This window comes from Gallus gallus, chromosome 8, assembly GCF_016699485.2.
Source record: "Gallus gallus isolate bGalGal1 chromosome 8, bGalGal1.mat.broiler.GRCg7b, whole genome shotgun sequence".
NCBI classification, from domain to species: Eukaryota; Metazoa; Chordata; class Aves; order Galliformes; family Phasianidae; genus Gallus; species Gallus gallus.
In genome coordinates, this window is record NC_052539.1 from 27,967,064 (window position 1) to 27,979,190 (window position 12,127).

General features: G+C 49.7%; 1 protein-coding gene and 1 long non-coding RNA gene across 6 annotated transcripts in view; one reads left to right on the forward strand and one right to left on the reverse strand.

The window, feature by feature from the left end:
• Nucleotides 1–12,127, forward strand: part of DNAJC6 (DnaJ heat shock protein family (Hsp40) member C6) — a 40,004-nt gene that overhangs the window by 3,952 nt on the left and 23,925 nt on the right. Inside the window, exon 2 of one of the 4 annotated variants that reach the window (XM_046944520.1) lies at nucleotides 382–462. The exons of 1 other annotated variant lie outside the window; for it this stretch is intronic. Coding sequence is in view for 2 of the 3 variants with exons in the window: in XM_015291026.4 (XP_015146512.2) it covers nucleotides 3,555–3,738 (184 nt within the window). In the remaining variant the exon portion in view is untranslated. Of the gene's footprint in view, nucleotides 1–381; nucleotides 463–3,472; nucleotides 3,739–12,127 lie in introns of those variants that run through there. 2 more of the 4 variants (XM_015291026.4, NM_001177415.3) reach the window with 2 other exon arrangements.
• The window catches only part of LOC107054017, a 36,567-nt gene continuing 24,912 nt past the window's right edge, over nucleotides 473–12,127 (reverse strand). Inside the window, exons 2-3 of one of the 2 annotated variants that reach the window (XR_003076413.3) lie at nucleotides 4,932–5,049; nucleotides 473–3,931 (exon numbers count right to left, since the gene is read on the reverse strand). This is a non-coding gene — a long non-coding RNA (uncharacterized LOC107054017). Of the gene's footprint in view, nucleotides 3,932–4,078; nucleotides 5,050–12,127 lie in introns of those variants that run through there. The other variant, XR_006939990.1, reaches the window with a different exon arrangement.

The following is a 12,127-nucleotide window of genomic DNA, read 5'->3' on the forward strand; positions in this document are numbered from 1 at the left end:
TACTGATGATGCTGGCAGCTAGAGAGGCCTCGAGTGTATTGGAGCCCTCCCTGTAGCAGGGCTGGTGAGGCAGCTCTTCCCCTAAGTACAATGACTTAGAGTAAGTTTCTTATGGGCTGTGTCCAGGAGGAAAGGTTGGACAGAAAGATGCAGTGATGCTCTTCTGCTGAAGGAGTGCAGTAGGAGCTCAGGTCAAAGCTAACGCCCATGGAACAGGTTCTTTGCTGCCTGTTGGGGCTGAGCTGGTGTGAGCAGGCAGCATGGAGGCTGGGGAGGGTTGTTTTGGGGTTTGGTTGAGGATGCAGGTCTTCTGTGGGTCAATGTGATGCTGCCATAGGTAGATCTGGCAGATTCGTAGCAAACCAATTGTTTTTGCTCCAGCTTTCCATAGGGCGCAGGATTTGGCGCTGAAGGGTTCTCCAGAGCGTGGCTGCAAGTTCTTCTTATGGAGGTGAAAGGAAGGTAAAGAAAATTAAAGGAGTGCTGTTGTGTTTTATTTTTTCATTCTTTTCCCCTCTCTCGTTCTCCAGAAAGCCCATTTTGTAGAATACTCATTAAAGAGCTGTTGAAGAGAACCTTAATCAGGGGCTCTGTGAATTGAGGTGGTTTGATTGGGATTTGAGTGCTTTGAAGATGGGGAAAGCCAAAATGTTAATTGTCTGGAGCATATAGTGATGAGCCAGGGTCCCATTGCATGGAGTAGAGTGAGAGTGAAGGAGAAGAGGGAAGTCCTGTCCCGGGGGCGTGGGGGCTTTTTGGAAGTGGAAGTACAAAATCTGAGCTCTGTATGTTTATTTACAGTCAGTGATAGTGTGGTCTTTCTTGGGGGTAAGATTAAAAGAAACTTCCAGACTTGAATTTAAGAAACAGGCAATGAAGTTCTGCTCGATTTTTCTTTCTGGAGTAGAGCGATTGTTGCTCCCAGATCCAACCACGTGAGGAATGAGGTGTTAAGCTGCTTGAGCAAGCCTTGCTTTCCTTAACAATACATGCATTTTTCAACCCACAAGAGCAGCCCCAGCACAGCCCTGCTGGTACTGTGTGCCCTCATCTGTGTGGTCACACCTGGCTCTGGGCCTCCTGCAGAAACACTCTGTGCTGAGAGGGTTCATGGTTCACAGTGGAATGCCTTTGAACAAATGTTCAGCTCATTGAGTTTTAGAGGTATCGCCCTGGATGGTAAATTAATTTTCAAGCTCTAGTTGTAGTTCTTACAGCACTGCGATGTTTTCATGGGGAATTAAGAGTTTAATGTTTCACTTTAACTGCTCAGCTCGTTAGGGGAGAGCTGGAAGAAAATGAAGTTGCACCTTCAGATATTTGGTGCTCGATTACAGCTGCTAACACTGACTTTTGCCCAGGAGAGCTGCAGCCCAGCTGGCAGCACGGGGTTGGGGGCTGGGCTATTAAGTGACCTTGGGAGGTCAGCAGTGGGGAAGGAGCTCTTTCCTCCCCAGCCTTTAGCTCCCTAGCATGGATGGCACCTGCCAGCCTCACCATGCACACATGATAAAAACACCTGGATTATCCGGTAGCATCATTAGCTGCAACTCAATAAACCTTGGGGGATGTTGATGAATTATTCTAAGCAGCTGTTTCCCTGTGTCTTTTTGTTTTTATTTTTCTTTCTTTGCTCACACTTTTGGAAGTCACCTTATTTTTTTTTTTGACTAAGGTGTTGCAAATGGGCAATGTGAGGGAAGGGTGCACATTCCTATTGGCGAGCATCACTACCTACACATAGACATCAATGTATTAACAGCCCAGTAAGGAGAGGGCAGCAAACTCAAACTCAAGCTGCTACCATGAACCACTTATGTCAGGTTAACTCATTTTAGTTTGTTTGCTTGTAAATCTGCTCGGGTTTATTTTCTGAGAAAATTCTGGGTCACAGATGTACCTTGTTTGCAGCACAATGTAAAATTGCTGGAGTTACATAAACAAAAACATGCGATGAGGTACGGCTGTGCCAGATGCCCACTGTCCTTTAGTGGAGGAGAGGAGAGTTTAATCCAAGTATCAGCAATATTTCAAGTTCTGGTTATTGCTTTCAAAGCAAGCCCACACTATTTTTTTAAGCAGAGCACTTTGTGCTTTCTCTCTAAGAGACTGAAGGCACAGCTGTTGTGTCTGGATGCACCAACTTTTTTTCCCCCTTTATTTTCTTCTAATTAAAAAAACAAATAAATATGGAAGAGCTGATAATGGTTGCTTCTACGGAGCATCTCTTAGTTCCTCTGTCTCATGTGAAAGGGAAGGATGCTACCAGGTGTGCAGAGTCAGGCATGGCTCATCACATGCTGGGGGATGTGCTTTGCATTGGTCTGAAGTCTGTGCCCATGTGAACAGCTACAAGAATACAGGAGTGCTGACAAGATAACTGGTGCAGCACTCAGCTGCATTGCCAGGGTTTTGGGGTGTCTGAGAGTGGTAGGATGAAGGGGAATGTTACAGGTTAGGGGCTAGTGTGCTGACAAGGAACTCTGTAGAGAAGGATCTGGTTGACTTCCCATACCAGTGGTTGGCTATGAGACAGAAGTGTGCCCTGGTGGCCCAGGAGGCCAATGGGATCTGGGGTGCATCGCCCAGAGTGTGACCAGTAGGTCAAGGGAGGTGATCCTCCCCCTCTGCTCTGCCCTGTGTAGGGCACAGCTGAAGCTCTGTGCTCAGAGCAGAGATGCCCAGTTCAGGGCAGTGAACTGCTAGGAGAGCTCTGTGGACAGTGCAGATGGTGGGGGCCTGGAGCCCCTCCTGAGGGAGACAGGCTGAGAGCTCTGGGGCTGTTCACCTAGGGAGGAGAAGGCTGAAGGGGATCTGATCAGTGCTGATCAATATCTAACGGTGGGATTCAAGCGGGTGGGGGTGGGCTCAGTTCAGTGGTGCCCAGTGACAGGACAAGAGGCACAAACTGGAACATAGGAGGTTCCACCTGAATTCTGGGGAAAAAAAATCTTTACTCTGAGTTGGCAGAGCTCTAGCACAGCTGTCTGGGGAGAACTGGACTGGGAGATCTCCAGAAGTCCCTTCCAACGCCCTTGTTTCTCTGACTGGCTTTGAACTTTAAGGGGAGATTTAGGCTGTCTGTTAGGAGGAAATGCTTTGCCACGAGGGTGGTGAGGCCCTGACACCGCTGCCCAGAAAGCTGTGGGTCCCCCGTCCCTGGAGGTGCTCAAGGCCACGGATGGAGCTACGGGAGCTGTCCATGGCAGGAGCTGGGACTGGATGGGTTCGAGGTCCTTTCTAACCCATTCGGTGATCCTATATCAAGAACCTCCCGCCAGCTGTACACCCTCCTCTGAGCTTAGGGGTCGCGCTGGGAGCTGGCAGTGCTGCCGGGCGCAGGATGTACGGATGCACCATTTTCCGTGAAGATCTTTCTTTCCACGGGATCGCGGATCGCGGCCGCGGCCCTCCGATTGCTTCCGGGCCCGCGGGGGCGGGCAGAGCTCAGCGGCCGCCCCGTCCCGCCCCGTTCCTCCCCTCGGGGCGGCCGAAGCGCTCATCTTCCGTCCTGCCCGCGGCGGCACGGCAGGCTGCCCGCCCGCCTCGCCCCTATGAGCCTGCTCGGCGGCTACCGCAAGAAACCCGGAGGTGACGGCTATGAATCTTTGCAGCTGGTGGAGAGCGGCGCTGAGGGAGGCGGCGGTGGGCCCGGCGCGGTGGGGGCGGGCGGCCGGAGCCCCGCGCGGCAGCAGCAGCAGCAGCACCGCGCCGACGGCAGCACCATGGACAGCTCCGGTAAGGGCCGCGCGTGGGGACAATGGCAGCGGGGACAATGGCAGCGCTTTGTCCCGGCCCCGCCGGGCTGTGGGGGCGGCGGGGTGGTCGGGGTAGGTGGAAGGCGAGGCAGGTGTTGCAAAGCCCTTCTAGCTCGGGGTGCTCTGTGAAATCAGCTCGAGGAGTCTTCCTGGTTTCACCCTCGTTGAAGGAACTGGTTATTTGGAAGGTAAAACAGATGAAGGGTGTTGGGGTCTTTTCCCCGGGTGCGACCGACTGACCTATTTCCCAGAATCATTGGTTTTCTTTCCCTCGCCCAAAAAGCATCATCCAACCAAGGTGTGTTAATTGTGCTGGAGGATGTGGTGCATGCAGCGTTTTTATTTAATCAGGGAGTAGGGGACCAGATGGTCTTCGGGATTGGTAATGGGATAGAGAGCTCTTCAGCTCCATATCACAGGTCCAAATTTGCCTGGGTCACCAGCCTTCGGGAATACTCATCCAATAGCTTCTCAGTGAGCCGCTGGAAGGAGCCGCTCTGCTTCTGGTTGCTCAGAGGTGCCCATCCCTACCAACACTTACAGCCCATGCAGGGGGCTTCCACAGGCCAAACCTGGGCAGTACATGCCTTGTTCAGTCATGGGGGACCAACCCATTGTCTATCCATCATGATGGAGCGATGTCGCAGGGATACCTGCACTGCTTCATGAAAGAAAGGCGTGGGCCTGAGGCACTCAGAAGCATTCCATTCATTGCCTTTGTTTTAATGTGGTAACCTCCTCCAGAGGGAATAAATCCTCCTGACCCATGTCTGGACGTGGGTGAGGAGAGCCATACCTTGTATTCTTTTCACGTTTTCTCTGATATAATGAGAGTAACGTTTTCCTCTTCCTCACTGCCATGTAAATGTGCTTTCTAGAGTTCTTGTTGAGGCTGTCTTTGTTTTTTGTTTCTTTTTTTTTAACTTTTTTTTTTCCCCCAATCCTGGACTTTAGAACAACATTTTAATTTGCTGCTATGATATCTTTGCTATAGTAGCTTGCAATATTAGTTTGTGTCAGGAGATTCTTACTCACAGCAGGCTGCCGTGTTACAGTTGTTTGGATCCATACATTGGCATATCTGCTGCACTGGTTAGATATTGCGGTCGGTTTAACCTCTATCATTAAGGCAATTATCTGAATGAGTTTCCTAGAACTTTCAGAACCACTTACCCCCAGCCGGGCGTGGGCTCATGTCAAGTCACAGCTTTTGTCTGGTGTCAGCTCGCGGTGTTATTTCAGTGTTGCTGCTGCAGTCGCTCTGTTCTGTTTCTTCAAGCTATGTCGCTCCCTGCTGAGCCAAAAAGAGGTGTTTGTGGATGGCCAGACAATACCTTTATTTACAGCTTCCATGCAATATTCACCCATTCCAACAATTTAGCAGCAAATACAAAGACATCCCAGAGTGCTAATTGTAATAACTCCCTCAGTCTGCTTCTGGGATGCTCTGCTCTTAAATATGTGGGGTTGGGAAGGCTGTGGTTAAGGGCTCTGCTTCATGCACTTGGTGGTCTTGACACCCACGGTAGTGCCTCTCAGTCTGCCCAAATATTACAGCCATGCTCTGGGCCGCAGGGAGCCTCAGGCCTGGTTGTGTGGCCTTTGAGTTGAGTTTAGAGAGGGTTTCTTGGCAATTGTAGTAAATTTGTATGTTGTGCATATAGATACATTTATTGGAGGGTGTCTAAATCTTCACATGAAGTTCAAGTACCTAACGTGATGCTCTGTTTTAAACGTGAATTCCTAGCTTGTATCCACCTTGTTCATTTAAACACTAGCTGCTGATAAGTGACAAATTATCAGCCCATAGCAAAGACGTTTTTCTTTGCCAGGGATGAAACTGTAAAAGCTTCAAGAGCCATATCCACCCCTCAGGTGTGCTTTTGGCTTCTGGACATTTGGTAATTGAACTGTGGGGCAGTTTATCTCTAATGCTGTGTGAAGATGTGTCATTCTGGGGGGAGATGAGGTGGCAGTATAAGGTAAAGACAGGGCAATAAGGTGACTGTGGTTTTGACTTACTAGAGCAAGGGAAGAAAAACCACAACATTTTTCTTAAATAAATAGAGAACATATTCAAAGGAAATATTTGGGAGTCTTCCACTGTTGGTGACCAGGTCTAACTTATAGGCAGTAGTAGAGAGTTTTCCAGCCAGGAGCAGAGATGTGGGACCCTGGGGGGAGGAGGGCTTGGTGAGGTGTGATGGAGGTGGCAGTGATGTGCAATGGGGGTGGCAGGGCACTGGAGTCTCTGCACCCAACAGTGAAGTCTTTGGGGCATCCTGGCCCAACCAGAGTTCTTCCTGTGCATCCCTCCCACCCCGCCTCCTGTACTTTCCAGGTGTTCTGTTGTGTTAATTTTTCCCTCTGGTTGCAGATGATGGTTTCATGTATGGCAGAGCAGCTGCTGCCTCTGTTACCACAATGACTGGGAGATGCATTGGGGGTTATGGAAGTACGACTGGTGAAGAACAGTACTGAAAGCAAAGAGCTGATGGCTCTGGGGCAAATTATGGGTTGGTTTAATTCATGTGGTTCTCCTGCTGGGGCTGCAATGGCACAAACTCATGTGGGCTGAGAAAATGGCCCCACGTTAGTTTTTTTTAGGGTACTGGTGCGCTCGGGCAGTGTAAGTGGAAATTTCTGCCCACATTTGTGCCTCACTGTCAGGGTTGGGTTCAGCTCAATGGAATCAGGAGCTTCCCCCCACCAAACCAGGCTGCCTAAGGCCCCAACCAGAATCAAAGAAGGGATTGCAAGGGGCCTTAGGTGATCATCGAGTCCAACTTTCTGCTAGAGCAGTTCCCTATAGCCAGTTGCACAGGTGGGTGTTCAGAGAGGTCTTGAATATCTCCATAGTAGGAGACTCCACCACCTCTCTGGGCAACCTGTTCCAGTGCTGTCACCCTTACTGTAAAGAAGATCTTCCACATGTTAGTACTGAAAATCCTATGTTCACGTTTTAGACCATTACTCCTTGTCCTATTGCTAGGCACCACTGAGAAGAGCCTGGCCTCATCCATTTGCCTCCCACCTCCCTTTATAGATTTATAAACATTTATCAGATCCCTTCCCAGTCTTCTCCTCCCCAGGCTGAACAGACCCAGGTTACTTAGCCTTTCCTCATGTGAGAGATGCTACAGGCATCTTACATTTAAGTTCTCTGAGGGACTAACACTGTGCAGCTTCAGTGTGTTCCTGTAGCTGCTGAGCTCTCAGCGCCTGATGCAGAGCTTTTCACAGCCCTGCCACATGTGCTGGATGCTGTATAGTAGCAGGGTCATGATGCCTAGGCCCACTCTCTGACGGACCCATGCACTGCAGCTCGCTCTTTCAAAAAGCTGCAGAGTTCAGGGATGGAGGAGAGGCAAAGGGAGAGTTGTGCTGGAACTGGCAGGACACAGAATGTTGCAAGTCCAAAACCAGATTCTCAAGAAGAGCATCTGTGTGGTTCTCCCTCTGTCATTTTAACCTGTTAATTTCTGAAAGCGCTCAGAAGAATCCAGCAGTGGAGATTCAATCGATTTTGGCTTTTGCTGTGGCATTCAATCATGCTTGCTTAGCAGCTTGCTGCGTGCTGGAAGAGGAGGAGGGAGCTCTAGGAAACACAGGGAGATGAAACGTGTTACAAAAGGAGCCAAGCCTTTCTGTGCCCCTCTGGGATGTTTACAAACTCCCTGATCTATGAAATGGCTTTGGGACACTCAGAGGATAGCCTGACTCACGCTGCAAACTACCTCGGGCAGCATAACTTCAAAAGAAAATGGTTTACATCAATTGCAAGTGTACCAGTCGAGGTTTCTTCTGCTGCTTCACACCTGCAGTACTGACCCCTTGCACATTGGTAATTGCTTTTCACTGAGTCAGGAGAGAGACGTCTCCATGTCACTGGCATGGGGACAAAGGCCGGCGCTGACAATGTTGTCTTGTCTTCTTTTCTCCCTGCGTTTTCGAACAAGGAGGCTCAGCTTAATGGTGCCTTTGTCTGGCTGTGTGTTTGGGACACTTGAATGGTTTGGTGTTGGCAGTAGCTTTTTTTTAATCCTTTTTTTTTTTTCTTTTCTCTTTTCTTTTCTTTTCTTTTCTTTTCTTTTCTTTTCTTTTCTTTTCTTTTCTTTTCTTTTCTTTTCTTTTCTTTTCTTTTCTTTTCTTTTCTTTTCTTTTCTTTTCTTTTCTTTTCTTTTCTTTTCTTTTCTTTTCTTTTCTTTTCTTTCTTTCTTTTTTTTTTGGCAGATGGAGAATGTCAATTGGCTTTGAAGAGCAATTCCACAGTTGTGCTGAAATTTCAGCATTCCAGCCTCAAGTGCATTTGGTCACTGTAGTATAACTTTCATAAATAAGGGAAACCATACAAAAAATGGGGGAAAAAATCCCGAGGAGGGGATATTCTTTCCCCTCCCAACATTACTTCTCTTTTGACTGACAAAAGAAAGCTCCCTCTCTTCATCGTAATCTTATGTATTGCTTTGTTAACAGTATGCGCAATATTCATTAGTTAATTTCTCAAGCAACAGCAGAAATAACTTAATTCTTAAAATCTCTGTGAAATTTACATTTAGGCAATCTCCAAGAAACCTTAAAACAGCATGCTTTGTGCTCCTGCTCCGTTGCCTCCAGAACTGTATCCAGAAGGACTCAGAAGGGGCTCCTGGGCTCCCTCCCTGCTTTGGGCAGCCCAGGGTTCTGAGATATCCACCACTGTGGCTGATGGCCTTGTTCTGGCCTACGCACAGCAAACTGAGCATAGAGAGGGACGTAGTGCTTGTGGGAGGAGGAATGCAGCTTTTCTTTGCAACCCTGAGAAGGAGGCACCAGCGGATGTTTTGCCCAACGTCAGCAGAAATGCACTGCAATGTCCCCATGCCAGCGATCCCTTGTAAGGAAGCCCAAACCTGGAACTGTACAAAGCATCTCCTTTAGGAGCCTCGTGGTTCATAGACTGACAGCGTGGTTGGGTTGGAAAGGCCCTTAGAGCCCACCCAGTGCCATCCCTGCTGCGGGGACACCTCCCATCACCCCCTCCCTGGCCATGGGCACCACTGGGCTGAAGGTCCACATAGGTGCAGTGCCAGAGGACTGCAGGAAAGCTGCAGTAAGTGAAGAAACAAACAACGAAAACAGCCACCACAAACAACTCTTCCCTCACTCAAATCAATTATTAAGATGCCTCAGTCCCACAGCCCATCCTCTCCCAGCTTCAGCTGCTGTGCTTGTACACTCGTGGTGGGGGTGTTGCTGTTGGTTTTGCAGACAAACATTTGAGTTTTGAGATACCTGTGCTCACTGTGGGAGGGAATCTAATGCAAGCAGGAATCTGGGGCAGCTGCGTGGAGGGGGTGGAAGAGGCTGTTAGCCAAATATTAGCAGAAGCATCAGTCTGTGGGTCCTCTGAGACTCTGAGGAGCTTTCCAGTGGGTTGTGCAGGCAGTAGTGCCCTCCTTCCTGGTGCTGTTGGGTGCCTGTGCCCTGCTGCTCTTTCCTTAGCCCTTTCTATCCACCTGGCAGCCCATGTGGTTCCTTTAGTAAAGGTGAGGCAGTCCTGGATTGCTGTGGTCGGGGTGAATGTGAGAGCAGGGATGCTTCAGAATCTGTTCTTCAGTGTTTACGTGCTGGGAGGAGTGGAGAAGGTGGCTCAGGGCTCTGGGGCTATGCTCTTCAAAAACGCAGCTGGCAAATGAAGCACTCAGTCCTGAATGCTATTGATTGTCACTAGATGCAGAGGAGCCACCTGCCTCGATATCCTCAGGTAGAGACTTGATGCTTCCCCCTTGAAATGGGAGCGTGAACTCTTCCAGTAATGTCTGTGCATTGATTGAAGTTCCCATGCTGAGTGTGGGGATGGGGCAGCGTGACGGTGCAGTGGAGCTCCTAAACCCAATGGAGCCTGGGCTGGTGTCCCCTAACGCTGGTGTTAAACACATCCTGCCCTAAGCAGGCTTTGCTGAGGGATGAACGTGAGCAAAACAGCATCATGTTTTGCTGGGTGCTCCTTAAAAATAATTAAAAAAAAAAGCCACAACAATTTAAGCATTGTTGCTGAAGCCACAACAACAGCATCTCAGCCTCTCTCAGATGGGAGCCTTTACAAGGGCCCTTTCTGCCCAGCTCAGGGAGCCTGCACTGTGTCTCTGACTCCCCACTGTGCCCCACTCCATTTGGGGGGAGCGACAGGCAACCCCAACCCTGAGGGGAGGGCTCAGTGCTTCTAGAACACTGGGGCAGCTACAAGCTTCATCTCAGTGTAGGGTCAGGCAGAACACAGGAGAGCATCTGATGTTCCCAAAGCTGCCCCCATTGCTTTGGCTTGAAGGAGAGATGAAATAATGGAATTATGGAGTGGTTTGGTTTGGAATGAACCTTTGTCCCTGGTTTGGATTGTGCCAGGGGAGGGTCAGGTTGGATACTGGGAGACATATCTTCTCTCAAAGTGTGGTCAAAACTGGCACAGGCTGCCCAGGGCTGGGGGCTCACTGTCCCTAGGGGTGTCCCAGAGCTGTGGGGATGTGGCACTGAGGGACGTGGGCAGTGGGCTTGGGGGGCTGGGTTGGGGTGGGCTTGTGGATCCTGGGGGTCTTTTCCAACTGAAATGGTTCTGTGGTTCTAAAGGAAGCACAGGCAGTAGCTCCCTGAGCAAAAGGAGTGTGACCTTGGAGATCGTGTTGCATAGCATGGGCAGGCTGAGGTGAACTTGCTTTCTTTCCTGTGGTTTCATGTCTGCATTTTGTCTGCCCTTGGCATGAAAAAAGGGTTTGTTTACTCTTGCTAAGTAACCTACGACACATAGCACTTAGCTGCCTGATCCTCCATTTGCAGACGTCTTGCTTTCACCTCCCGCTCCCACGCCAAGTATTGCTTCATCAGCACCGACTGACAGTGCCTTAAATGCCTCTTAAGTGTCGGCTCGATTCCCAGCGGGGCTGGAAGTCACAGCCCCTGGCTCTTAGCAGTGTGGGTTGCTTGGGGGTCTGGTGCTTGGAAACCCACCAAACATTTCTGATGTGCAGGAAAAGCTTCCATAACAGGCAAGTGAGCAATGCAGTGCCATCCATCAGCTGTCTGTCTGCATGCAGTTTAGTCCTGTAGTGTGGCTAATAGACTCCTGTTGCTGGTTTTGTTGTGCTGAGGGCAAAAAGATTGCAGAGGGTCTCTTGGTGGGATTCAGTCTCTCCTGATGCAGCAGCTGCTGTGGTGTTTTGCTGTTTGTGCTGGGAGAAGTTCTCCTGCACTGCACATCCTTTTCCTGATGCTCAGAAATCAGCTGGAGAAAGAGGAGAGATCTGAAGTGCTTTAATAAAATATCGATGCTCTCCAACTCGCATCCATACTGCATGAAGCTGGTGCTGTGCAGCGGCTCCTTCATCTGCAATCTGTCCAGACATGTGGAATCCCACCCAGTGGCTGCTAATGAGAGGGGACTGTGGCAGAATGCTCCTGTACAACATGCTTGAGCTCTGCAGGGAGGTGCAGCAGAATGGTGCTTTGGTGGTGGCTGCTGAAGGTTTATCCTGAACTTCAAGCAGTCCCTTCCTGGGGGAGGCATTAGCTCAGAGCAAGGAGCTTCAGCTGTAACAAAGCCAAACTCCAGCTTATCAGCCAAATGGGAGAAGGAGAAGCCAGATGGACAAGGAGGGAATGGTTTAAAACTAAAAAAGGGGAGAAGGGGAGATTCAGGTCGCATATTAGGAGGAAATTCTTCCCCATGAAGGTGGTAAGGCCCTGGCACTGCTGCCCAGAGCAGTGTGGGTGCCCCATCCCTGGAGGTGTCTGAGGCCACGAATGGGGCTTTGGGACTGTGGATGGTGTCCCTACCCATGTCTGGGGTTGGGACTGAGCGGACCTTTCCAGCCCAACTCACTCTATGGTTCTGTGGTTCAGTGGAAGTTGTCTCGCTTCCACAATGCTCCATTGGCCCAAAGCACATCATGCAGAGATGATCGCTACCATCCAGCCAACGAGAGCCGACCTACGCACTGCAATGTCTCAGGTGTGCTGTGCTGCAGTAAAAGCCCAGTGTGAACCATTCCTTCATCAGGAAATGAAAAGGCTGCAGTTAGCAAGTAATCCCTGTGAAACTTGTGCTACAAATACAGGTCAGAGGCATATCTCTGGAGCCTGCAGGGGAATGTCCCGTAACTGGGTTAATAGAGAGTTCTTGCTGCATAAGGAGCAAGATGCATCTCATGCATCAAAAGTAATTCTCCGTAACAAGACTTCTAGACAGCAAATAACACACTGCTGGAGTTAACTGAGCTGCTAACAAGCTGAAAGGTAGGAAAAACTGCCACTAAGTCATGTCCTGCCCAAACAATGCTGATCTCCAGATCTGTCTGGGCTACAAGGGATGGCCAGCTCTTCCCTTTGGATCCAAC